General features: G+C 35.8%; 1 protein-coding gene across 1 annotated transcript; it reads left to right on the forward strand.

The window, feature by feature from the left end:
* Positions 1–3,338: 3,338 nt before the first annotated feature.
* Positions 3,339–24,226, forward strand: LOC138692851 (coiled-coil domain-containing protein 13-like). The gene is made up of 10 exons (XM_069816566.1): positions 3,339–3,405; positions 4,994–5,378; positions 7,793–7,926; positions 9,916–10,069; positions 12,332–12,570; positions 17,441–17,551; positions 19,830–19,927; positions 20,621–20,726; positions 22,138–22,260; positions 24,143–24,226. Exons 2-10 carry the CDS (start codon positions 5,180–5,182, stop codon positions 24,224–24,226), a joined length of 1,248 nt encoding a protein of 415 aa, XP_069672667.1. The 5' UTR covers positions 3,339–3,405; positions 4,994–5,179.
* Positions 24,227–27,554: the final 3,328 nt, after the last annotated feature.

Raw genomic sequence — 27,554 nt, forward strand, 5'->3', positions numbered from 1 at the left:
CGTTCAATTCTACGCTGAACTTTTATATCTTAACACCGGTACTGTACATAATTAACATAATATTTCTACATGAAAATTACAAAATGCAATCAAGCTGTAATTACATGAGAAGTTCCTCAACAGAGAAACAAATAGAGGAAAACAATGCCCTACCTTTAAATGATGAACTCGATATTAAAGTACCGGTAAGTTTAAATATTATAATACTAGTAACTAGCAAAAATCAACATAGATCGCACACAGATATCAATGTACCGATAATATTTTGCAACACTCGTTAAAAATCCTTAGATTAGTCTAAAACAAGTAATTATGTACATAATTGAATAATTTCAAGGAAAAATTGTTCCGGAGCCGGATATCGATCCCGGGACCCTTTGCTTAGCACGCGAACGCTCTTCCGACTGAGCTACCCCAGGAACTATACATGACACCGTCACAATTTTTCCTTTGTATCCACACGACTCAAATGAGCTGACTAGACGCCAGAACACAACTATGAGTGCACGCAAATACTTGTGTGACTTAAATTGTGGCTTTCTGTTAATGTACCTCCAATAACGAATGTATTATACAAATCTGGCTTTCAGGTAGTAGCTCCCTGTAAAGCAGGTTTGAATAATTTCAAGGAAAAATTGTTCTGGGGCCGGGTATCGATCCCGAAAAATTGTGACGGTGTCGTGTATAGTTCCTGGGGTAGCTCAGTCGGAAGAGCGTTCGTGCGCTAAGCGAAGGGCCCCGGGATCGATACCCGGTCCCGGAACAATTTTTCCTTGAAATTATTCAAACCTGCTTTACAGGGAGCTACTACCTGAAAGCCAGATTTGTATATGTACATAATTGGTAGGCCTACATTTGGAAAAATGAAAATGGAAGGGGGATATAAACTAGCCACCCTACCCCATTATCTCCTGGCCTAGTTGCCTCATAAGTGGTATCTTCTTGGTATCACTTGTGAGGTTCAGACCTGTCTTCGGACAGTTGACTAAACAACAACTAAGTAGCCTACTGTAGTTCGTTAAAATTAGAGTTGCCCTAAGGATGAGGTAAGAATTCAAGACTCCAACTGTCCAACGCAACATATTGTAGTTACGACAATTTAATTTATGATTCAGTTCGTTACTTCATTCTTAATCTTAAACCAATCATATTTTTCTGAAGATGAAATTGTTTTGCATCATAATATTCATCAAATTGCAAGCCTGACATGTCTTTATTGAATCATCAGAATTGCTCTAATGGATTCAATTTTTAGCCATTCCTGTCATCTCTCCATTAGGCATTCATGATAGGAAAGATTCTTGCCATGCACGCATTATGGGCAGGCAAATAGAAATAGAACTGGGCAATCTTTAGTAATTCTGAATACTGCTCACTATTTTTACAAGAACTGAAAAATTTCACCCATTTATCACTAACTCGTTTTTGCATAAAATTACTGTCAGAGTCCTGGTTCATTCAATTTTTCTTTCACAAACTTTATTAAACAAAGTGATTGAATGCTACTGAATCATCACCTTTGTAACCATGCTTCAATAAATATTTAACTGTGCCTTCTAACAGAGGAAATGTAATAAATTTCATTTGTGCACACTTCCTAAAGACCCTACTGTGAAAGTTTTAAATCAATCTTAAAATTCAGGACATTTGCCGATTTGTTGAAAATCGGGCGAGACACTTCTCCATGCACTAAAATTAAGAAAAATCCCGCTTTTTAAGGACTTATGGCAACCCTAGTTAAAATAGTTAATATCCGAAGTACTATTATCTGTGCATTTCAAACTGGCGGCTCAAGGTCATGTGCAAACGTACAAACCATGCACGAGTCACTAAACTGAAAATTGTGAACTAAAACACTGGTAATTCCGACTGTCCCAGCTGACTTTAGTTGAGGAGAATGGTTCAGGATTGGGGTAAGCACATTTCAAATGCAGTCCATTGCTTGACCTTGAGCTGGCAGTTTGAAATGTAAAGATAACAGCTGTAATCGATGTAAATTCTCATACTCTTTAACATGTGGACAGAAGAGTTCATTCATTGTCTTCTGCCCAAGGACAAGTCCTTCACTGCAAACCCAACATTCTTCAGTCTTCTCTCTCTTCTGTCTTCCTTTCCTTTTAGTCTCTGCATATAATCAGTATATTATTATTAATTTATTATGTTTACTGGTATTGATATATATATGGAACTCGGTGGCAAATGGGCTCAATGTCAGCGCTTGTCATTCCCGGTGAATGGGGTCCGCTACAGTCTCTCTGTCCCTGCCTTCTCTCTCTTTCCCTGTCTTCAAGGAGACAGCACATGGTCACATTGCAACTGATACCTGCTGTTCAGTTCCCTATGAGCTCTATTGACGTTTGTATTGATGTATGTACGCCTTAGTTGAAGATTGTGGTTTAATATGGCACCACAAAAGTTTACATTACAATAAAGGATTTGTCTTATCGAGTGTTACTTAACAACGAAAAATTGTGGAACAGTGTGACACGTTTTGCAACACAATTTCCTGGTGTTTTCATTTCACATGGGACGATTATGTTAAACCTCATAAAAAGTTTAGAGAAAAGGGGTCAGTTGTGAATAAACGTGGAAAGAGAAACCCAAGTGTACTTACTGAGGAAAAACTCGATGAACTAGTAGAAAGGTTAGAACATTTTCCTCGAAAATCTCTCCACCGTCTCTCACAAGAAACAGGTGTTTCGAAAACCACAGCATTTGGAGATACTTTCTCCAAAATTAAATCCTTTGAATAAAAACTAGCCAAAAATGGTATACCTCATAAAGCAAAATTAGAAATACATAAACACGTTGGAGTTAAAGGCATTTGAAAAGATAAATTATCTATAAAACGAATAATCCTGTTGCACTGCATTTTGAAGTAACAATTATGAAACTTACTTTCGAATCAGTTTTAATTCTCTAGCCCTGGCAGGCTGTGCTGTAGTGACGTCTTGCCACTATGAGTGTGGGATTAGTTACAATGCTGCTGTGAGTCAGCCCTTACATTATCTAGCTCTGGGGAGATGCAGGGATGATATTACATTAACTACTTTTCATTATCCAGAATAATAAAAACGTTTATTTATTCCGTCAAAATCACAAAATCGATTTTCCTTCCAGCATGACAGTATTTGCCCAATTTAGTTTACTGTGACAGCAATATACTGTACTTACAGGCCATGTGACATTAGGCCTACCGTAAATTTCAGGTACTGGTATATGCCTATATACATTTTTACAAAATCACTTAAAAGAATAATAGGCCTGCATATAATTTTATTTTTAAATAATGGAGTACCATAATTATGTTATGTTTGATTTAAGTTTTCAGACGTTTCTGACGAAGTTCCCTCAGACATCATGTTTCCAGAAGAATTGAATAGATTTCTTCGTGGTCAGATTAGAGTAAGTACTTAGTTTATTCTACTTAATATTTTAAATTTCTCATGTTTTGACTTTACTGTTCACATCTAGTGTTAGTGAATTTACGTATAAAAACTGTTTCCTACGTGGCATGTAAATTACGCGTAAAATGAACAGAAAACGTATTCATTCATTTATTCATTCATTCCTTTATTATATTCCATAGATCTTACATGAGCAATGAAGCTCTAAGATGTGGAACAAGTCAAAATTTTACAATATTACAATTACAATTTTTACAATATTTTACAATTTTTACAGTTTTACAATTTAGTAATTTTCTACAATGATGAGGTGAGGTCCGAGGATTCGCCAAAAGATTACCCGGCATTTGCCTTTTGGTTGGGGAAAACCTCGGAAAAACCCAACCAGGTAATCAAATCAAAAGGGTGAAATGAAGTGATGCCGAGGACTCGCCATAGACCATCTGGCTTCAGTCCCACGGCTGGGGAAAACCTCGGAAGAAACCATTCAATGAGACCAAAAGGGGATCCAACTCAAGCCCGAACACAGCTCCAGATCAGAAGCCCAGCGAGTCTGTTGACTGAGCTACATCGATGGCTCTATTAAAAATATACAATACATAGCCAATCAGATTATTAAATTTACAAACGATCATTCATCAGTTGAGCTATATGTATAATACAAAACAAGTAAGTTAATTAAATTTAAGGCATAAACAATTCAATCAGTTGTGATATACTCAGACAAAAAATAAAACAAACAAACATGGTTCTTGTGATAGTTGTTATATACCATATTGTACCATTAAAAACAAAGAGGTTCTAACATCACCTTTGTTGTCTTTATATGATCTTATCATAACATTACAACTTTCACGTCTACATCACATATTAGGAACATATCAATTGTGAGACAGGGCGATGTGGACTTCTGATGACTGACTAACACAAAGCTTCCACATTTTCCGGGGTACAAACAGTAGCCTACAGGGATGGCCCGTGAGTTTCTTTTTTTGAGCTGAGTTTGTCTCTCGAAAATGTCTGACCAAAAGCACTATTGTATTGCGACTGGGTACACAGCCGTGACGATCAATATTGAACTCTACGAAACAATCATTGGGTTCGAACTGCAGAATCACCAATTTTAAAATAGGTTTCTAGTACAAAAGCATAATGTCGCTCACCCCATTGCTTCATCTTAACTGAAATGGCATTGCTTGATAAATCCAGTACGCTAATCAGCACTTTCTCCACTGCACCATGAGACAGGTGCAGTCCTGTCCAAAATCGTGAGGTTTTTCTGTTGGTTGCTGTATTATTAATACCGTATATGAAAGGTACCAGTAGTTAGTTATTTACGTCTGTGTAAAAAACTGATTTTCTTTACAAATCCCTGCGTATACAAGTGAAATTTGCATTGTACAAACGCATTCTTACGGAACTGGTAATTTTGTTAGTGTTTTGCCACTTTCTCAGTTTGCTAAGGAAGACTGGCTTGGAATTAATTGTGAATTCAACAGTCAAGACTTTCATAACTTATTATATTTTGTAATGATGTAATCTCTCTTTTGTCTGCAATAATTACACCATGTTTCCATAATTCACAGATATCACCGGTGTAGAAGGCATCAGCCAACTACTGTACTGCGTCACAAATGTTACTAACAATAGTTGCTACAATATGAGTTTTTGGGATTCAGGCATTGACGCAGGTAAATGGCCAGCTGCTCCGAGTGCTGGAAGAACGTGAAAGCGAACTGCAAGCTTATGTAGATCAGAACCAGAGGTTCTCTATGACAATGCCAGGACTGGCGGGAACTAGCCGTGCATCTGAAATGGCTGCCAGTAAAATTGTAGAACTTAGTAAACGAGTGCGAGAGTTAACAGCAGAGGTAGAAGGACATAAATCAAGACATCGAGCAGCAGAGGCAAAGTTGGCGCAATACATTGAAGCAAGCCAGACTGCTCTGTCCAGCCAGAAGAAGGAGCAATGTAAGAGACTCATTATGTGAAGTTAATCTTATTTATAGTTTTGTCAGCTTGTAGTTTCTCGCTAAGGAATCGGCATTCGAGTCTCAGCAAATCCTGTGAGGCCTTCAGTGGGTACAGCAAATAGGCGATGGTTTTCCTCTGTGTACTTTAGTTTACTATGCCATTCTTATTCCACTAGTGTCACATTATCATCATTTGGTTCTCGTTATCATAATCATCATCCTCCACCTCCTTCTTTCCCATTTTAGACCTCACGGTTTGTTGTGGTCTCAATCAGTCATTTATTTTGTCTCACAAACTTGTCCTCCATTTAGGTTGGTAGTGTAGGGGCTGTTTGTGTGCCCTGACATTATCCATCTTCTCTACGTACTGTATTTAGTAGTCCTGATTAAATTCCATAATGGGTTGCATATATAATTCTCCCAAGATGTCGAAGTTCCTTTCATGATCCAAAAGTGAATACTTGAGTATTTTTTTCATATATCGCATATCTGCTCTAGTCGATTATGATTCGATTTCTTTATAGTCTAAGACAATTCATATATCATTACTTTACATTGGAGTATTACAAACCAAGCACTTTCTATATGCATTTGGAGGATAAATAGCTTTGCCGAACCAAAAGGCTTACACTGACTGTCAACCAATTACAGAGGACAAAGTTCGTCACCTGAAATCGCTTTTGCCCGACATTTCTGAAGACAAAAGTGAACTGTTCTGCACTCTCACATCTTCATGACCGAACAGTAAAGTAGGAGGCAGTAGTAGGCCTATAGCTCATGTTTACTGCTTATTTTTCTAATAAATGTTTCATTGAAGAATGTTTATTTAAGAACGGCCCTTTGTCCAGCCTTTTCAAAAAGCTGTATGGTTGACAATTTTGATGATAGTAACTGAAAATTTCCTTAACATGTTCCCTTTATTTTGAAGTATAACATATCATATTTTCAGATTTTTTAAATACAGTATTTAGTATTTTCAATAAACAGTTTTTTTTTTTTAAATTTCCCACAAATATATGTTTTTGGACAACTGGCCTTTCATAAATAAGTGATTCATATATATATATATATATATATATATATATATATATATATATGCTTAGTAGTATCATAATAAATAGTACCTACTTATCAGTTCATTTTTAAACTGATCTGCAAAGAAACTGTTGGTGGGGGGGGGGGGAATTTTCTAAAAATTATCAGATTACTTAGAAAGCTTAGTTGGTATCGGTGATCAATTTTTTTAGATGGGGTTGGAGGAAAGAGTGAAAAAATAAGCCAATAATATTACAGTAGACACATCTTTTGAATGCCACAAACAATGTGCTAGCAACTTGAGTAAGTCGAGTTTTGGGTAACCGACCAGCTTCTTTTTCAAAGGATTGTTGTTCACTTAGATGCACTGCAGACCATCTTTTCTCACCAAATTACAGTAATAGTGAGAGACCTAGTTTCATCTACGTACCTAAAAAGAAAAAAATTAAAATAAATGAATAAATAGCCTAAGTTATTATGCAACGCACATGCTACTTTACTTCTAAGCATATATTAACATAATATTACATGTTCTAGACTAGACAGATAATTTCAGGTTGTGTGAAAAAGAAGGCCCGATTCCTTAATTCCACCAGAATTAATAAATTACAAGGTAGATGCTATCTACCATATTTAACCATGAGCGTTGCTACTAGACTCTGCCTATATAGACTCTAATGGCTACTACCTCTAGTGCCACTAGCTGGGGAAGGAGATGCATTGTGCGAATGATTAATGAAGGAGCATCACTACACCTCTTCCTCTTCTACCTGTCCTAACTACCACATCTATAAATTCTGAACCTTGCACATTATAACATTTACCTGGGGTTGTAGGAACGCCTCTGTTAGTCTCAGCTGTTACAAAAAAGGCGTTCTTATTCATGTATTTCAATCTTTAGTGCACTACCTAATTATCTTCAAGCTTTGAAGGGCCAAGAGAAAAGGAGAATTGACTAACTTTCTCCATATTCTTACTTCTGTTCAAATGAGAACGAATTTTATGACCTAATTAGAAATCTCGAACTCAAGGATAATGAGGAGGGTGTTTGCAATATATTCTTAAAAAATGTTATTCATTGGACATAGTAAAGAGTGTTGTTAAATAAAGACACACTTAAATCTTACAGCAAATTGTATTTATTTATCCTAATTTCATTACCCTAATTCCTGTACACAAGTTACACGCAACTATAGGGATTTCCTCAAATCTGCTTTTACTAAAAAAGAAAAAAAAAGTGCATGTGTATGTATGTATGTATGTATGTATGTATGTATGTATGTATGTATATATATATATATATATATATATATATATATATATATATCGGTATAGGAAATACAAAAAAAATGTTAATTTTCCTCCATTCACTACTAGCTCAGGATAATGGAGAAAAACAAGAGGACCAGGTGCGAATGTTAACTGAAAAACTAAATTCTACCAGTTCAAAACTTTATGAATGTCGTAATCAATGTCAACAACTGAAACAAGATCTGAAAATGGCCCAGAAGGTACGTGTCATGCCTTTCACTTATTGATTAAAGTTAATAATAGCCAATTTATAATCGTTAGTAATAATGGTAAAGTTTCTTAGTAACAGCTTTTGCTTAGCAACAGTTGCTTTTGAACTCGACGTTTATTTCAAATCCAACTGAGATCAGTAGACTTTAAATCCACATGTATTCAAGAGGAGCGTCCTTTGGAAGGGAAGTAACACTATACTTCAGAATACCGCGTAAGTACTTATGTACAAAGACTGTGCAAATTAATAATAATAAAAAAATTGTTTTTTATTGATGGTACAAGGATAGATAAATAAATAAGTACATAGAAAAAGAGATGTCCCTTGGACCAAAAATAAATAATTCAATAATGAAATAATACCTCCATCGTTTTGGCTTACTACCAGACCCAAAATGTACCTTGTGTGATTTACAAGAAGATATGAATAGGGATCACCTACTTCGCTTAACCAAAGTGAAAGAGTGTGACCAATACTGGGAAGCTAGGAACTTAATGAGACAATGAAGAACATTTTCTTCTCCTTTTGCGTTCTATGTCTTATTTTATTTTTTTATATTAACCCTGAAGCAGTCGTGCTTAACCACTCCACCCAATTAAACCGTTATCTTGAGTATGCGAATTCTGATTTCAAAAATGTGTATGGTTATTATTGCCTTACCAATTCCAATAAAGGTACCGGTACTGAAAGTTTCAGAAGTACATGCTTACTGAATATATAGTTACGAGCTCCGTAATATCTGACTGGGGCGTTCACAACACTCCACACGACTACTTAAGGGTTAAAGTTGTGTTTAGGTCAAAGATGTAAATCTCAGTACCTGTCACTCGAAAATAAATAAATAATGAAATAACAAATACGCGGTATTCTGAAGTCGTCCTGGGAGTAAACTAGGTTTCCTATATGGTATTTTGTCTTAAATTAAGCAGAGCAATTATTGTAATTGAAGGAATGAGAATGAGATATCCAAAGCCACAGTTTTAATAAAAATGTTTTTTTTTTTGTGCGAGTTCACTTCTTACACATATGAGGAAGGTAAAAAGGTAAAGGTATCCCCGTAACATGCCATGAAGGCACTTGGGGGGGCATGGAGGTAGAGCCCCATGCTTTCCATGACCTCGGCACTAGAATGAGGTGGTGTGGTCGGCACCACACTCTGACCGCCTTTTACCCCCGGGAAAGACCCGGTACTCAATTTTATAGGAGGCTGAGTGGGCCATTCTGAAAGTTTGGTAACGAGAAAAAATCCTGTCACCACCTGGGATCGAACCCCGGACCTTCCAGTCCGTAGCCAGCTGCTCTACCAACTGAGCTACCCGGGCGCCCCATATGAGGAAGCTATTATTAAAATATTAAAAATTACTCAACAAATGACGTACGTATACGCCAAAGAAATTATGATACCGCATTGTACTCTAAACCTTCAATACGCTCTCCTGTAAAATTTTGTCTGTGTAGCTTAGGACTATAGCATTCTCACCCCTTCAATTAATAAACAGGCTAATTGAAATATATTTGAATGTTTCTACTTATAGATACTTATTGCATCTTGGGCTTCCATGTTCATATCAATATGAATGTTTATGGTTTCAGTCAGTGACTTATCATACAATATTCAAGGAATTGATCTTTTATATTACATATTTTATGATTTGTTGTTATTTTATGATACGTTTTCGTCGCATTTGCAAAACGTTTATACAAATCATAAAATACGTAATATAAAAGGATTACTTCCTTGAATATTGTATGATAAGTCATTGACTAAAACCATAAACATTCATTGATATTATCCAGAGACTTATCTGAAATACTTTCAAAATGAATTGTAAAATTCCATGTTCATGCTAAGATAATTAATATTAAGTAAATAATGATTATTAAACTTTTATTTTTATCTTGAAAGGTATTAATTGTTGAATTATAATTAAACTTCAATTGAACTAAAGTTTTCAGTTTATGCGTTTGTTACTTGAAGGTCCTGTCCAGTGAAATTGGCGATAATGTATCCATACATAGTCTTACATCAGGAAATTCTAATTGGCGTGGAAGAGCCCAACAGATCATTGCTCTACAACAAAAAATATCAGAACTGAAAGAACGTCTTGGAGAGCATAATGATGACAAAACAGGTTTCTTTTCTATTTCCTTTAATTACTTACTATTGGTATATTATGATATGTGGAGAAAATGATGCATACTGCCAAAAATAATACGTTTCCAGATATTAAAAGGAACAGGAGGTTTAACTGGTTTGAACATTTCTTATACCGACAATATTGTTTTCAGCAAGCTGTAAGTCTATTTTGTGCAGTCTTTTCTTCTAAAGCAATGATTCTTAACCTGAGGTGGCACTGTTCTAGCATCTTTAAAGCAAGGTTGTGAGTTTCTGGGCTTCTGCCATGTCGTCTCTGTTGCTAGATCTAACGTTTCGATCGTCCTGCTCTGGTCGTCCACATCCACAGCTCTGAGAACGACCACAGCAGGATGGTCGAAATGTTAGTTCTAGCAGTTGAGACAATGCGGCAGAAGTTCAGAAACTCACAACCCATTAACAGCAGCCATGGAAGCCTACTCCAGCATCTTAAAGCAAATTTAATTAGAAACTCAAAATTAAAATGTACAACGAAACATTTATTAGGCCTATATCCTCAAAATCAACGTACTTTTATACTGGATATATTTAAGTTTCTGGGAGAAGCTTTTTTCATCTAGTTTGATGTCAAAAAATCTTAAAGTTAGAATTTATAAAACAGTTATATTACTGGTTGTTCTGTATGGTTGTGAAACTTGGACTCTCACTTTGAGAGAGGAACAGAGATTAAGGGTGTTTGAGAATAAGGTTCATAGGAAAATATTTGGGGCTAAGAAGGATGAAGTTACAGGAGAATGGAGAAAGTTACATAACGCAGAACTGCACGCATTGTATTATTCACCTGACATAATTAGGAACATTAAATCCAGACGTTTGAGATGGGCAGGGCATGTAGCACATATGGACGAATCCAGAAATGCTTATAGAGTGTTAGTTTTTTTTAGTAGGTTATTTTACGACGCTTTATCAACAGCGAGTGTTAGTTGGGAAGCCAGAGAGAACAAGACCTTTGGGGAGGCCGAGATGTAGATGGGAGGATAATATTAAAATGGATTCCATGGAGATGGGATATGATGATAGAGACTGGATTAATTTTGCTCAGGCTAGGGACCGATGGCGGGCTTATATGAGGGCGGCAATGAACCTGCGGGTTCCTTAAAAGCCATTTGTAAGTGAATATGAGAAGAATATGGAAAAGCTCATGAGTTAACGAAAATATTTTAATTGTATGTGAATATAAAAATGTCTAATATATGATATTATGTTTCTTTATGTTTCTTATGTTCAACAGTCATTGTCCGAACATTTTTCGATTGTAACAATGACTGCAGATCCAGGTTCGAATCCCGGTGACAGTGGACAAAGCCAAGGTGCCTGCAGGTAGTCTCAGGGTTCTCCAACTTGTCGCCATGCTTACACTAAAACTTTCAATTTCAATATTCATTATTATTTCAATAGCATTCTTTCAAAACAGTGCGACACGAATTGTGAGTGGCATACGGATGGTATCAGTCTGAGGAGATGTAATATGCTATCATGGGGATGGGGGAGAGGAAAGGCACTCTAATGACAATGAGACTCCACCGAACCTTAAGTACAGGTTAAGTCGACTGATGATACCACAAAACGGATACCTAAAGGAAATCAATCAAAACAGGTGTGGGAAAGGGAGTGTGATCAGCAGAAAAGTGTAAGAGTTACTATTCTAAAGGAAAGAAAATATTTTGTTCGCATTGCGTTCTTTTTATATATTTTTTCCAGGAAACGCAAAAAAATTTCATGATTTTCATTGCATTTAGTCTAATATTTAAATTTAATAATTGAAGGGTTCAGAGCCATAGTGGGCCAAGCGCCATTTATTAAAAACGGAGAAAGGAAGGGTTAAAGATAAGTGAATACTATAGTTTAATGAAGATTGACATATCATTTAGTTTGAATGTGTATACTTTATATTTCTTGCTATATGTTTCCAATGAATTATGGTAATAACTTCATTTTAACCCTTATTTCCTACGGTTTTAGTAAATGGCGCTTGGCCCACTATGGTTCTGAACCCTTCAATTATATCCTCTCGGTAATAACAGCAAAGAATAAGATTTTCTTCTGTCTAATTTAATTTATTTTCTGCTTTATTTTTATTCTTTACCAAAAAAAGGATAATGAATAATAATGTACGGTGTTTGAGTCAAATTGTAAGTCAGATATGACAAACTGATCTGGACAGGTTACATAAATGTTCTTCAGAAATAGGATGTAGGAAGGTATGTATTAATATGTTACACTTTTGCTGTTTGAGTAGGATGTAACAAGGGAATGACAACATTGAGACAAATTGAGAGAGAACGTCGAGCAGCTCATGAACAGACAGAACGAGAATTAAAAGACGTAAATGCACAGTTAGAAGACAGTAAGAAAAAAGCAGACGGTGCACGAGCGAGAGTGAAAATCTTGGAAGGAGAGCTGGCAAGTGTTAAAGGAAAATTGAAAACAATATTAGAGAAAGGAAGCCATGATGATCAACTTATTAAAGCCTTAACTGTAAGTAAAATCATGAGCATAATAATAAGTACGGTACAAAAAAACAACAAATTACTCAAAAGCAGTGGCGGCTAATGGGAAAGGAATCTAGATGTTGCCCTCACTGTGAAAAAATTAGCAAACACATGCTATTTGAATTTGTCCAACAACTCCAATATTTGATAATTTCAGTATCCACGTTATGTTTCTACAAGTTCAGCATACATAGAGGAGATTAGGCAGTAACGTAGTAATACTTAGACTCAGAGACTCATCGTTCGAATATTTTTCAACTTGTAAAGTTATAAAAGAATTATTTAAAGGAGTTATTTGAGTATATGATTCCAAATTCCTTTAGTTCACAGAGTAAAATATTGAAAGTTCTATACATATTAAAAAAAGAAAAGTCATTGCAAGTCAAATATACCTGTAATAACTAAGATATTAAAACATAAGGACGATACGAAAACTACCAAATCATATGTATTACCACTCCGTATCTTCCACGTAATTTCAACTGCGTCAACTCAGCAGTGTAGCCAACATTGCTGGTGAAAATCACTTTAAATGTCAATTAAATTGCCAATGACCAGTTCAGAAACTGAGGTGTTTTTTGACCTTAAAATTGATAAATATATTATTTAGGTAACCGCATGAGGGAAGACAGTTTAAATGCGCTCAGAATGTTGTCAACAGAAAACACAGTGATAGCTGAAATTACTGATTTCAATGAACTAGTCATTGACAAGTTCTGTGTCAAGAAAAACCGTATGGAATTCCATTTCGAATAAGTAAGGTAAGGGCACGTTATAATTGTTTTTCATTCGAAAATGTAATACCGGTGTCCGGTACTTAAATTGACAATACAGTGTAAGTATTATAACTGTGCCTCTCCACGACTAATATCCACAAGCCGCCACTGCTAAATAGTCTTTCTTCTGTTTTCACAATAATGTTTCATACTGTGTGGCACAAAAGTAAATTGCCAAATGCAGTGCATTATTCCATTTATAAGTGACTGCTATCTTTTGTTTATATTTATGTTTTGCGATTTAATTGTGAAGTGGGCCATGGTAAAACAACAATGCTATTTTTTTTTTTTTTTATTTATTCAGTCTTCCTCAACTTGGTGAGGTTGCCAAAGACAAAGAATGTTAAACAGTAACATTTAAGTTGACATTAAAAATGTCTTACAAGAAATTTGTTTACAATAAACTAAAATTTACGGTAGATAATATTTCACATAATGAAAATTTGCAGTAAAATAAAAAATACAGATAAAAATAGAATGAGAAAATTCAATTTGAATTGAAATACAAGTGTCGCCGTAAAATTTTCAGAGAACCCTTCAAGGCTATCATAGAAATTTCCTTAATTGTTGTTATTGGGACACCAAATTTATGACAGAATGACACGGATTGTTTTGTTATGGACCCTCTAGCACCCACCATTAATCCGATGACTTCTATATCCTTGAGTTTATATGATGTTTTGTAATAAGGGATAGTTGATTCATAAATTGTCCTTTTCTCTAGATTAACCTCCTCGGGTTGATTCTGATGCATCTCGAATCTGATGATCGGATCCAGAATATAACCTTTTGTCTCTCCAGGTTTAAATGTTATAATATCAACATGCCGATGTCTTCCGGTATCCGCTATTCCATGGACTTCTTCATAGGTAGTGTAGCCATTGGACTTAAGGCATTTTGCGATTACAGACCTGATCTTGTGATGTCTGCTGTTATGAAGAATTTCGCCAAAAGGGCATGAACCCAAGACATGAGCCAAAGTTTCAATCTCACTGTGGCATCGCCTACAGTGGTTATTGTCTTGAGTTCTGTCTGGCACAGTGCGTACAGGAGCAACTTTACCGGTCATCTTTAGCGCATCTCTCCACTCAGAGCTAGAAAGGCCTGTATGATGTCTGAACCAGCTGTTTGTGGGAGTGAAGTCTTGATATAAGTGTTTCGTTTCCTTGATGTATTATTTGATGTTATTGACAGTTGAAGGAGAGATCATTATTCATTACTATTTTTAGTTGTGATTGATATTGATTGAGAGTTGAAGAAGAGATCATGTTGACTTCTGAACAGCGAGTAGAGCTAGTACTGCTTTGTGGAGACAACCATAGAACAAGAAAAGCTGCATGACGAGTTTCACGGTTAGCACGTCTAGCCGCGAAACCAGGTGGCCCGGGTTTGATTCCCGGTCGGGACAAGTTACCTGGTTGAGGTTTTTTCCGGGGTTTTCCCTCAACCCAATATGAGCAAATGCTGTGTAACTTACAGTGTTGGGCCCGGACTCATTTCACCGGCATTATCACCTTCATCTCATTCAGATGCTAAATAACCAAAGCTGTTGATAAAGTGTCGTAAAATAATCTACTAAAATAAATGATGAGTTTCATCATCATCCAATCATTCCAAAACCATTACACGACGAATGTATAGGCAGTTTATTACATAAATTTAAAATAAAGTTTAGTGTGCTAGGCATGAAACTAAGTGGTTGTCCTAAATTGACTACTAAGACACTCAATGGATGTGATTCCAAAGATGTCGCTCAGCTCTTAAAGGTCAGTGTGCTATGTGGCTCGAGAGAGTGTCACTCGATTCTGACATTCTTCTGTCATTTTTAAAAGTGTTGCTTGTGCAGTGTGTTAGATAACATGAATAATCATTTGTTTCAATTCATCTATAGACTAGAGGCTCTATCTGTGTTGTTTCACATATCCTTGTAAAAAGAATCTAATTAACGTACATGATCTAGTAGAAGTCCGTGTCAGTTATAATAGACTCCTGTTATACCTCACCTCTCCCTCAAAAGACACAAAAAAACTCACTCACACTCCAGTACACTGCTTCGTCAATTTAGGAGAATGTCAATATTTACCTACTTAGATATAACATGCGGAGCAAGTCCTCTGCAATCAGCAAGTGTCATGTTTAGGTAGAACACGAAAGTCAAGGAATATTATGAACAGTAAAAAAATTGATCATACAGGAATGGGTATTTAAGAGTTATTTTATTTAAAAAATTTGAATCTGATACAATGTTAATAAAATTAATTTTATTTCCTAGAATACATCTATCTATAAAGTACAATAATAAATAAATAAATAAGTAAGTAAGTAAGTAAATAAATGAATGAATATTACCTTAAACTCTCCAGCAATATCCTTAATATTTGCACCGTTTTCAAGGTGTTGAATAATATTTACTTTGTCAGAAATATTCGGACGTGAATGTGTTTATGACATGATGCCTTACCAGTATGCAGTGGCTTGGATTCTTGTCACAACAGACCATATTGTACTGTTTTGCTGCTTTCTTTGGACTCAAACATATTCTATTAAATCAGCGGAACAGTGTAGCATCAAATCATGTGATCAATCATCATAATATACATAGATGTTGAGTTGATTTTTAATAACAATGATAAAGTTATGTCCATCTCATCCAATCCAGTGCACACCGAACATGTTAATTTCTCACGAACTGTCATAGCATATTGTGCTGTGACCTCATTTCGTTTAACCTATGAAGAATATGGTTTATGGTTGTTTTTTGAACAGTAATATCCTTGGCTTAATTCCACAACCTCGTAAGTCCAATTTTTCCCAAATATTGAAATCTGTGTATATTTTTTAATTGCGTCTTCTTATAACACCTCGTAAGTCTACAAATGTTTCTGTATTTTATACATAACAAATACATATTATAAGAGTTGTTAGTTGGAATGTAAAAAGAATAAGAAGTTATTTTGCTCTCCTGTACAATTTCCTCAAACGCACTTACGAGGTTTTAGAAGTAAGCCAACGATATATGTTAATTATACGCAGAATGTAAGCCTACTGAAAGAGTGTCATTTTCTTGGCTTCTTCCTTTCTCAACATATTTCAAAATTGGTAGTTACACTTGTTATCCTCTCGTATCTATTCCTAAACAATGTACGAGTGAAATTTAACCTAATGACAACCATCATCAGTGGTACAACTGTGATGTAGATCTGTCATGGCCTCCACAGTCACCAGACCTCACACCTCTACTTCCTAAGCACAGAGTAATGGCTAGTGCGTCTGGCCGCAAAACCAGGTGGCCCGGGTTCGATTCCCGGTTGGGACAAGTTACCTGGTTGAGTTTTTTCCGGGGTTTTCCCTCAACCCAAAATGAGCAAATGCTGGGAAACTTTCGGTGCTGGACCCCGGACTCATTCACTGTCATTATCACCTTCATGTCATTCAGACGCTAAATAACTTGAGATGTTGATACAGTGTCGTAAAATAATCTACTTAAAAAAAAAACTAAGCACAGAGGGATAAATGCAATCTAGTTCTGAGATAATTATACTAAAGAGCTTAGTATAACAAGTATGCAAGTGCACAAACCCCTAGTTGTACATCATTTTTAAGGTATCGATTTAGAGCCTCGATGCAACCATAAGACTCTAGTATTAAATGCAAAATACTCCACAGAATTGCTATACGTTATTGTCTCATTTTCCCTAAAATTTTCAGTTACCCCATCTGTGCTTAGTAGGGAGTACAGTAAACTGTCTGAAGAAGAGTAGTAAAATTCGCTGTATTATTATGTAGGCTAACTACTCAATAAACGATATTTAGGTTATCATATAGTCAACTATTGATATGCTCCCAAATTCTTGGAACGTCCTTGGACATGACTAGTGAATGTGATCCAAAAATATTTCAATTGTTTGCTATTGTGTGTCAGCCTAAGTGATTGCTGTCCCCATCTCATCTCTCAGTTTATAAACTCTGGTTAATGTTGGCACTTAATTAATGCTGAGTTACAACATTGGCTTCAGTACTGGTAAGTGGTTTTGTTTCTTATCATATCTATGTGAATTCAGTACGTAATTTTTGTTACAGGGCCAGGTAAATTTGCTGGAGAAAAATGCAAAAGAACATGCAGCTGTATTGCATACACTTACAGAAAAACATGAGAAAGAGCGTGAAAGCCTCTTGCAGAATTTGGCTGAGGTTGGTATACAAAGGAAGTATTAAAATGCAAATGAATTACATAAGTTTACTTTAATGATTTATTTAGATAAACTGTGGTTTTAAACTATATGTACAGTACGTTAACTTGTAGAGTTTTCGTGTGCCCCTCCTCATCTAACACTGTTGATCCTTTTCCGTGTCTCCCAGAAGTTTTTAACGATTTTGAAGAAGTCTTCAGAACCTTCACAACATTACTAAGATCAAATGTCTATTTTCCTGATTCGTGCATCAGAAAATGATCCGAAGACAGTTTTTAATGAAGCAGTGAGAATTGTCAACTTCATTAAATCCAGAGCTACGAACTCACGACTATTTTCGATTCTGTGCAGTAAAATGGGTGTTGAGCATCATTCACTTCTATATCATACTGAAGTTTGGTGGTTATCAAGGGGTGATGTATTGGGCTGTCTGTTTGAACATAGGTCAAAAGTGCAGATTTTTCTCTCTGACACTTCAGATTTAAATGTTTACTGATGAACTGTGGCTTGCCTGATTGGCAGATATATTTTTCCTCCTGAACCTGCTGAATAAAAGCTTGCAGGGTGCAGGCACTTCATTATTCTTAGTTCAGAACAAAATCACAGATCTTATAAAAAAAAAACTGGGGTTCGTCACTAAAAGATTGTAGAAACACGTGTTCATTACCACTGTTGGATCCTTTCTTGAATGAAAATAATATTCTTCTTAATAGTGAACTGGCGGCGAATATAAAGAAGCACTGTGGGAACCTAATTACAGATTTCAAGGTACATTTCCCTGAAAACTTGACTTCAGAATTTTGGATTAATAACTCATTTTCTATAGACGACATCTTGTCATAATGTAAAACAACTTCTGAGAATTATTGTGATGGAAGTCTGAGGCAAGTGATCAAGAATCAAGAGGATGAATTTAAAGGACTTTTGATTGGCAAGAGTTAATAAATATCCTCTCATCTCAGAAAAAGCTGTAAAATTTGTTAGTGTTCACAGGTACTTCCCTTTGCATGAGGATTTTCTTTTCTAATTTATTTTAAAAATAAGTACAGGAACAAGTTGAATGTTGAACCTGATTTTAGACTCAAATTAACTCAATTGAAGTCCACACCTGTGGAGTAATGGTCAGCGCGTCTGGCCGCAAAACCAGGTGGCCCGGGTTCGAATCCCGGTCGGGGAAAGTTACCTGGTTGAGGTTTTTTCCGAGGTTTTTCCTCAACCCAATACGAGCAATTGCTGGGTAACTTTCGGTGCTGGACCCTGGACTCATTTCACTGCCATTATCACCTTCATTTCATTCAAACGTTAAATAACCTAGATGTTGATACAGTGTCGTAAAATAATCCAATAAAATAAAATAAAACTCAATTGAAACCGAATATAAAGAAGGTGAGTTTTGCTAAACAAGCACAACCTTCACACTGAAACTGTGTTTATTTACATCAGTTACAGATTCTAGCATTGCAGCAGGGATATTACTTGTATCTGTTAATGAAGCATTTTTTTTTTTTTTTTTTTTAATCATTTATGAAACAAATAGGACTAGAACTTTAAGCATTTTTCTGTATATTTTATGGAACACTCCACTGAGTAAATTAAAAGAGGAACTGTTTCTTAATTAAACACGTCTAAATAAATCAATATATTATTGGTATTGGAGCACAGAAACGCTAATTATGACCTTGAGAGCGACACACATGAAATTTTTCCATAATAAATTTGGTTAGTGGTGCATCTAATGTCTTGAATTTAAAATAGTGAGTGATACATCATTGAAAAAGGTTGAGGACTGCTGTAACAGAGAATCGAAGATTTAAACTATCCTAGGGAATGTGCTGGTAATTCTTTCCTGCCATAATGGCGAATTATATAAATTGATATATTCATAAAATTATCTGCCCTCCAATGAGAACGATCCCTAGGGTCCAGAAGATTATACACCGACAAATAAAAGTTAATTTACACAAAAATTTGGAATCGTAATGTAAATATAATTAAAAGAACAAAATATTAATTGTTATTAAAAGACAGAAAGACAAACAAATAAAAGTGTTACTTTATGTAAGTAATTAATTTGTTATCCTTAATACAAAATTTGTATCTCTCCTATTGTTTAGTGACATACTTTAAGGGTATTAAAAATTCTTAGCAAAAATTCCTGGCTCCCTTCAGAAGATGGCCTCAGCAGAGATACAAATACCAGTAATTTTTTCAGTAAGTTTACTATAATGGAACCCTTTAAGTTTACACTAATTTGTGTTACATTTTTTTTTATAATACAGGAAAAATCAAAAACACAAGATATGCACGCCATTTTATTGGAACGAAATGAAGCAATAGATAAATTGGAAAAAAGGTTGATGGACGAAAGAGAAACAGTGTAAGTATATTTTAAGTAATTAAGGTTCAAAAAGGGGCTTTCTTTTCGGTGCAGAGGATCATGTAAAGATAAAGTTAAGGACAAATTGACAATAAGTCACGTAATAAAAATTTTGTTACCAGTATAAAATACACGAAAGTTTTTTTAATATCATGACACTTGGAAAAAAATGTGTTCTTGGGGAGCCACACATTTCCCTCTCTCTCATATTCTTCAATACCGGTACTTAATTTTTATTTATGAGAAATTTATCTAGTGACCTTCATGGAAAAAATGTCACAAAAATTTCCAGAGGAATCTTAAAAGTCCCTTTACATGCTGCAAAAATCAGAACAGTAAGAAAGATACGTTGCCTTAATATATTCTTGAGATACTAATAGCACTATGTGAATTGGATTAAATAATGCATTTGGAGTATATGACCATTATGTAACTTATTGAAACTTGCTCAATTTGTAATCTGTATGTTCATTCGTGGATATTATAATGAATAAAACCAATAAGTTAAATACTGAAAATAAGAAATTGTCGTCATTCTATTATTATTTGCAATGTTACATAAAAGTATTGTAATTCAAATAATAAATAGTCCTTTAGTAAGCTACAGCATACGATAAAAAGAAGAATAGGTGGGAGGGGAAAGGGGGAGAAGATACGGAGATCAAATCTTAATGCATCTTATTATTTTCACAGGGCACAATATAAGTCCGACAAACTGTTCCATTCAAACAATCAGGAATCAATTGGCAGTTGCAAGTCTACAGCACATTCTGGAGAAACACCAAAATCTCCTAAGTTGGTAAATTATGAACATTTTGTCTTACTATAAATCTCTGTTATGCCAACAACAAAATTGAAAATAAGAATATTTTCAATCTCCAGAATAATACAGTTTTTTTTAAGGAATTTTATTCATATCAAGGTTAAAAGTTTAGGTTTTCAACCTATTTTAACATTATACAATAGAAAGATGGCGGCCAGGTAGATCAGCTGGCTACGGACTGGAAGGTCCGGGATTCGATCCCAGGTAGTGACAGGATTTTTTCTCGTTGCCAAACTTTCAGAATGGCCCCGAGGTTCACTCAGCCTCCTATAAAATTGAGTACCGGGTCTTTCCCGGGGGTAAAAGGCGGTCAGAGCGTGGTGCTGATCACACCACCTCATTCTAGTGCCGAGGTCATGGAAAGCATGGGGCTCTACCTCCATGCCCCCCCCCCCCCCAAGTGTCTTCATGGCATGTTACGGGGATACCTTTTACAATAGAAAGACATATTGACATATCCGTGACTTTGGATCAGTGTGACACCAGTCTAAATCTGAGACAATATGACAGTAACAACGAACAAATACCTCTTTCGAGCCGGTGTTCGAATTTATGAAAACATTCTCCACTCGAAGAAACAATTGCACCTTTTCTGTCGTGTACAGATATATGATAGGTATACAGTTATATGATTCTTAACTATAGTACAAAGGTTCTTGTTTTGTAACGGTAGATGCACTATATCTATATTTCAAAGACTGCCATTTATGCACCTAATTGCAATGTTTGAATCTGACCCAATCTCAATTTTGTATCAAAGATACGTTTATTGTAGTTGTATGTGGTCTAGTGGTTATTGTACATGCTTCTCGACGCATGGTTGAATAATTCTCAGTTGAGGACAATGAATTTTTTGGTGGAAAAATTCGAAGAGCCACTTCCAATACATGAGGAAGTAAAGCTATTGGCACCCCTTAATAGGTACATTGCATGTAACAGACCTTTTTATTTACGAATAAATTTTTAAAGAACGTTAAATTTTATGCCCAGGTCCGCAATTACTTTGTTTTTAATTCTCGGTAACTGATGTCGCCACAGTAACAATTGTGCAGACCTCTGACAGAATAAAAGTGTAAGAACACATCAATTCGTAATTTCAATGACTTACTGCCTTCTATGTGCAGCAAACCCTTTCACATATTTATAAGAGGTGCACAGATTAAAAGTGGATGTAGATTGAGTCATGATCAGTTGAGAAGAGCTGAAAACTTAACAGTCAAATGCTCGGAATTGGAAATCAACCAATATAATAATTTATTAAGGTATTCCATTATTCAGGATCACATCCTGTTCTTCATCTCTTACTTTCCTATACCATATTATATATTCCCATGTCCTCTCTCGTAATGATACTGTAATGTTTAATCGTACTTTACACTGTACACAGGATGGTGGGCAGTACCAGGTGTTGGGCTTGGTAGCTGAAGCAGAGCGGGTGAGGCTCATTGAGCTGTTGGCAGTCACCAACAGACGTCTGGAGGAACAGAGAAAAAAGGCAGAGGATGCAGAGGCAAGTGATAACAAAGAAAACATATATTGGGATTACATTTTCATTGTCTTCACATATCCATGGCATTTAATATAAACACAGATTATTATAAATAGTATAACATAAATAATAATTATTGCAATACTTTAGTCTACGATGAACTTCAGTTGCTAGAAATAAGATTTTGGAATGAGTTGTAGTACTGTTGACAGATATTTGTGAAAGATGTCTACAGTCAAAAGAAGATGATATTTAAATGACGCGACTGCTGGTGAAGAGAAACAGAAGAACCCCCCGTAATTTCGAAAATGTCAGTCAACATCTCAAGATGCTGTTACATTGAGCCAAGATCATCAAGGATTGCTTTGATAGAAAAAGAAATCTTCTTCGCAATATTAGTTCATTTTGACAGAGTCTGTGATTCTGAATGGAACTCGTTCTTAAACTGATGAGCAGATCCAAAATAAAAAGCTGAAATGGTTTTATAACTTTCTGCAAAATAAGATACAATTATGAATTATCAAAATATGTTGTTGTTTTCTAATGCCAGGCATTTGACAATAAAGTCATTTGACCTCTTGCACTAGAATCACAACAAAAGCAATACAAAAACTTTAAACACTTAATAGACTCGCTAGTATTAAGTGGAGGTGTAACAGAAGTACAGTATGTCCGCAGAAACATTACACAGTTATAAACTGCTATAGCGTCGCTGTCAGTTGCCAGATTTATACGAAACTGGTATCATTAGAAAGAGAAACTACCTACCTCAAAGACACTAGACGTGTGCTCCACGTGTCACGCAGCAGACATCAAGGCGATATTCCCACTCATGCCACAAACGTTCCAATATATCTATACGGATGGACTCGATGGCAGCAGTGATATGAAGTTGGAGCTCTTGCAGATTTTGAGGTAGTGGAGGTATATAGACAAAATTCTTTATGTGACCCCATAAAAATAAATCACAGATGGTCGAGACAGGGGACCTCGGGGGCCAGCTGCAGAAGACATTATCTTGGTTCCCAGTGCGCCTAATCCATCTTCCTACAAGTTGTTGATTTAGAACATTCCATGCATCAAGATGCCAGTGAGGAGGTGCTCCATCTTGTTGGAAAAGAAATTCGTTGCCTTCCTCCAATTGTGGAAACAGCCACTCAGTAAGCATATCAAGATAACTCATACCGGTGACAGTGTTCTCTTGAAAGAAAAATGGGCCATATGCTTTCCGTTTCGAAATGGCACAAAACACATTTAGCTTAGGAGAATCACGTTCAACCTCCAAAATGAAATGTGGATTCTCGCTCCCCCAAATCCTAACATTGTGCTTGTTTACTTTTCCATTGATGTGAAACGTTGCCAGAATGAATTCGCCATAACCTAAATAACTCTCATGCTGCAGAATTCACACAGACTTGAAAATTTAACATTCAGATCATTTAACACAATTTGCTTATATCCAACAATGCCTTAATGACAAACAAAATAGCGGAAACTGCGTTTTTTTCCTTTCTTCTTGTGCTGCCATCTGCTGTTTTGGTCAACAATTATCAATTACACATTTCCTGAAATTCTTTGAGCTGTTCTTTCTAATGACACTGGTATGAATTTCGTAAAACACATAGTGACAGAATTAAGTAGTTTATAACCCCGGAATGTTTCTGCAGACACACTGTATATTAAGTACAATCTAAAACTTGTCAAACCAATTGTACTATTTGAAAGTAAGAACTCCATTTCAGCCACTCACACAAACTAGAACAACTGGAACTCATACAAAGCCAGGTGCTTGGTTCTTATAATAGAAGTAGCAGAATCAATGCCTATTATGGCCGTGCAAATTGTAACCAATAATAGAGTCAATCAGAAATTAAATGGAAAACAAAGCTTTCCCCTGTTTCAGAAATTGAAAGGAATATTCCGTAACACTGTGCTATATTACGGCGTGAGAGCTGGACTATCAACACAGCTCAAGAACTTGCGATGAACTCCATTGTAAGAAAGATCCAATGATGCATTTGGAGACCAGTTGAGGAAAATAATGTATGTGGAGAGTAAGATACAATAATAAAGAACCATGTGTATCTCCAGTCAAACTCAGAAGACTACAACAGACTGAGCATATTCATCAAATGGGGAATGAACGCATCCAAGGAAAATCTTACACACCACTATTGAAGACAAGAGGAGAATAAGCAAACCAATGAACAGATGAGTGATGCTGTGGAAGAGGATGCGAAGAAGATTCTAGGAATGAGAAATTGGAAAAGGAAGACGCTGCATAGGCAGATTTAGAGAGACAAGATTCAGAAGGCCAAAGCCCGATATCAGGCTGTAGCGCCATAGTAGTAGTAATAGTAACTTTTCGTGAGCATTACTAACAAACAAACTAACTTAACTAACAAACATAATATGTGCACGTGGCTTACCTTAATTCGTTTGTAAATGAAATCAACCTTACTCTCCTTATGTACGTGCTAAGTGATATAAGGCAAATTCATTGAAACTGACTGATTCCAACAGCTCCTTTTCAGTGGAACACATTGGAAGTGCACAAAATCGGCCTCTTTTACTATATGTCTCACGAAAGTTTTCGCTTGTTTCAGAGTAGAGAAACATTGTTCTGCTTCTCTAATGGTCACTATGATCTGTAAGAGTTTAATGTCTTTCAGCATAGTTTTCACTAATTGTTTTCATGAAGGAAGTTCAGTTCACACAAAATAAAAAGGAAACTTAAAAATGCTCGAATATGTATAAACTCACCGTACTCATACATATAAGTCTCACTAAATGGCGTAACTGTCACATCTTATGGTACAAGTTGATGTGCTGCAATGGAAATTATTTTTTATAAATTTGCCACTAAGGGTTATCATTTGTGTTAACAAATAAATACTCCTTAATCTTGTCACAGTGTTTCTGCTGAAAGGTCAGTTAATAATTCGTCATTGAGTAAATGAGACTGAGACAAATACAGCTTCAAGATTGGGGATTCAGCCACCCTTTGTTTTCATTTTGAATGTTTTTTATGTAAGCTAGAAGACGTGAAATATTGTAGGAGTTGGAAAGAAACACTTCAGCATATGGAGCCGAGTCCTTGTGTCAGGAAGAAACAACAGAACCAAGTCTCCCAGCACAGGGAATAATGTGGAAGTGGAGCCTATGATCTATTACATATCTGAAAAACACCGACAATATCAAGAATTCCAAGTATGTTGACTGTCATTACTGAGTCGACAGAGTAAAATTTCAAAACGTTTCCTATGAATTTAAATTTTAAGTTCCATGACTAAAAATACATTTTAACATTTTTGTAGGGACAGCTCTGCTTCAAAGCCTTTAACTATGAGCCGCAACTATTATATCACTTAGTCTCTACATAAAGATTAATTTTTTGGTCCTACAGAATTATCAGTTATGGTTACCATTGGTTATTAATGGAGAAAAATTCGCTCCAGTGCTGGGAGTCGAATCCAGGACCCCCAGTTCTATGCACTGGGCGCTCTAACCACTGAAGCTACGCCAAGGCTCAATCCGCAGCACCAGATCGAATTTTTCTCCTTTGGTATTTTCATGAACATACTCTCATCTTAATTACTACCATTATAGGCTCGTTACATAATACACTATAGGCACCGTGCATGGGTCCGAAAATCGTACTGGTGGTGCCGTGTAGTGTCTCAATTCCTAATTAACTACAGGCTTGCAGTCATTCACTAGTCATGTGTGATAGAAATTAGATGCGGCTTTCTGCCCATAAGAAGTTGTAGTATTAGTAAGAATTCATTGTGTTCTGCTCAAAGGCAGGTCTTTCACTGCAAATCCAGCATTCTCGAGTCTTTAATTATTTAATAGATGCAGTGGAAAGTCCAGTAGGCTACTGCTAGAGGAGTGTAAAAATGTAACTACAAAGTTCCTAAAATATCATTGTAGTTGTTTGGCATTTAAATCAGATTTCAGACAATTGAATGAAGGGGAAGTCATATTACGAAAACATTGATATACTTATATTTGATGTCATGACGTGTGTAATATTTATATGTGTATAATGTCTCTATAAATTACGTATGTAATTTAATTCTAAAAGTAGTCTTAATTACACTTCCTGAATAATGGGCGACTGCGAATTTGCTAAAACACAACACACATGAACAATATCAACATACTACCTCTGATTAAGGTTCTAGCTGATATGTAGGCTTCATCTTTTATCAGGCAGTACATCTCACTTGACGATGTGTCAGAGGAAGAACAATATTTTTTCTATGAATATGAAGTCTGACTAGTGTAATATGTAGCTAATCGGCGATGTATTTAATGGAGGGGAAAAGGAACTGGTCACCCTATCCCATGATCTTCTGGCCTAGTTGCCTCGTAAGTGGTGCCTTGTTGGTATCACTTGTGGGGTTCAGACTTATCTTCGGACAGTTGACTAAAAAACAACAAGATCAACATACGGAAGCAGTTCAATTGATAGTTTGTGTAAAATGTTATTATAGTATATTTTAATTCGCTGATGCACCTTTCAACATGAATTCGAACACTGGCAACGCTGTAAGTAGTTTCGACTTCTTCAGCTGTTAATTTGCCATCATGCGATGGAGTAACAACAATGATTCCTTTATTGGAGAGGTTTGTTTTTATTCCGGGAAAACCTGACTTCACCACCACCTTTTAATAGAGTCAATAATCTGCAATCAGTTGTTATGAATGTGTCACTCAATCTGCCACCGTAGCATTTAGATTTGAAGGCCATTGTTTGATCCACGATGGGTGGCTGTTCCGCTTTAACTTCAGTACAATTGTCACTCTGTATTTTGGGTAGTCTACTTTCTTTTCAATATTGTGGGCATTGTTTCCTGAATACTTTCTCTGCTAGGCCAAAATTCACTGTGGATGTCAACAACATTACAGTGGTGGTAAAAATACAAAAATCACAATCACATAGTTGTACAATTAACTCCGAACATCGCCCTCATAGAAGAATACGACAATCCAGTTTTCATTTTAATTTTAAAATATGAGTAGACGATTTTCTTTACTATTACTACGGTATGATTGTGTTTCAATCGGCAGCAATTTTAACAATATATTCAAAACCACAAATGTCACTCCCGGTAAGTCTCGTAGTTCTGTCTCATCTCTTACTGAAGAATAACCTTGGAAACCTTGCATTTCATCACACATATCATCTGTTCTGAACTCTTGCCATAACATTTCTTATGTGACTTCAGTTCGACATACTGTATAATGAAATAGACACTTGAGTAGACAATTCACACAAATCAATTGTGAAAGAAAAAACAAAATCACTA

This window comes from Periplaneta americana, chromosome 1, assembly GCF_040183065.1.
Source record: "Periplaneta americana isolate PAMFEO1 chromosome 1, P.americana_PAMFEO1_priV1, whole genome shotgun sequence".
NCBI classification, from domain to species: domain Eukaryota; kingdom Metazoa; phylum Arthropoda; class Insecta; order Blattodea; family Blattidae; genus Periplaneta; species Periplaneta americana.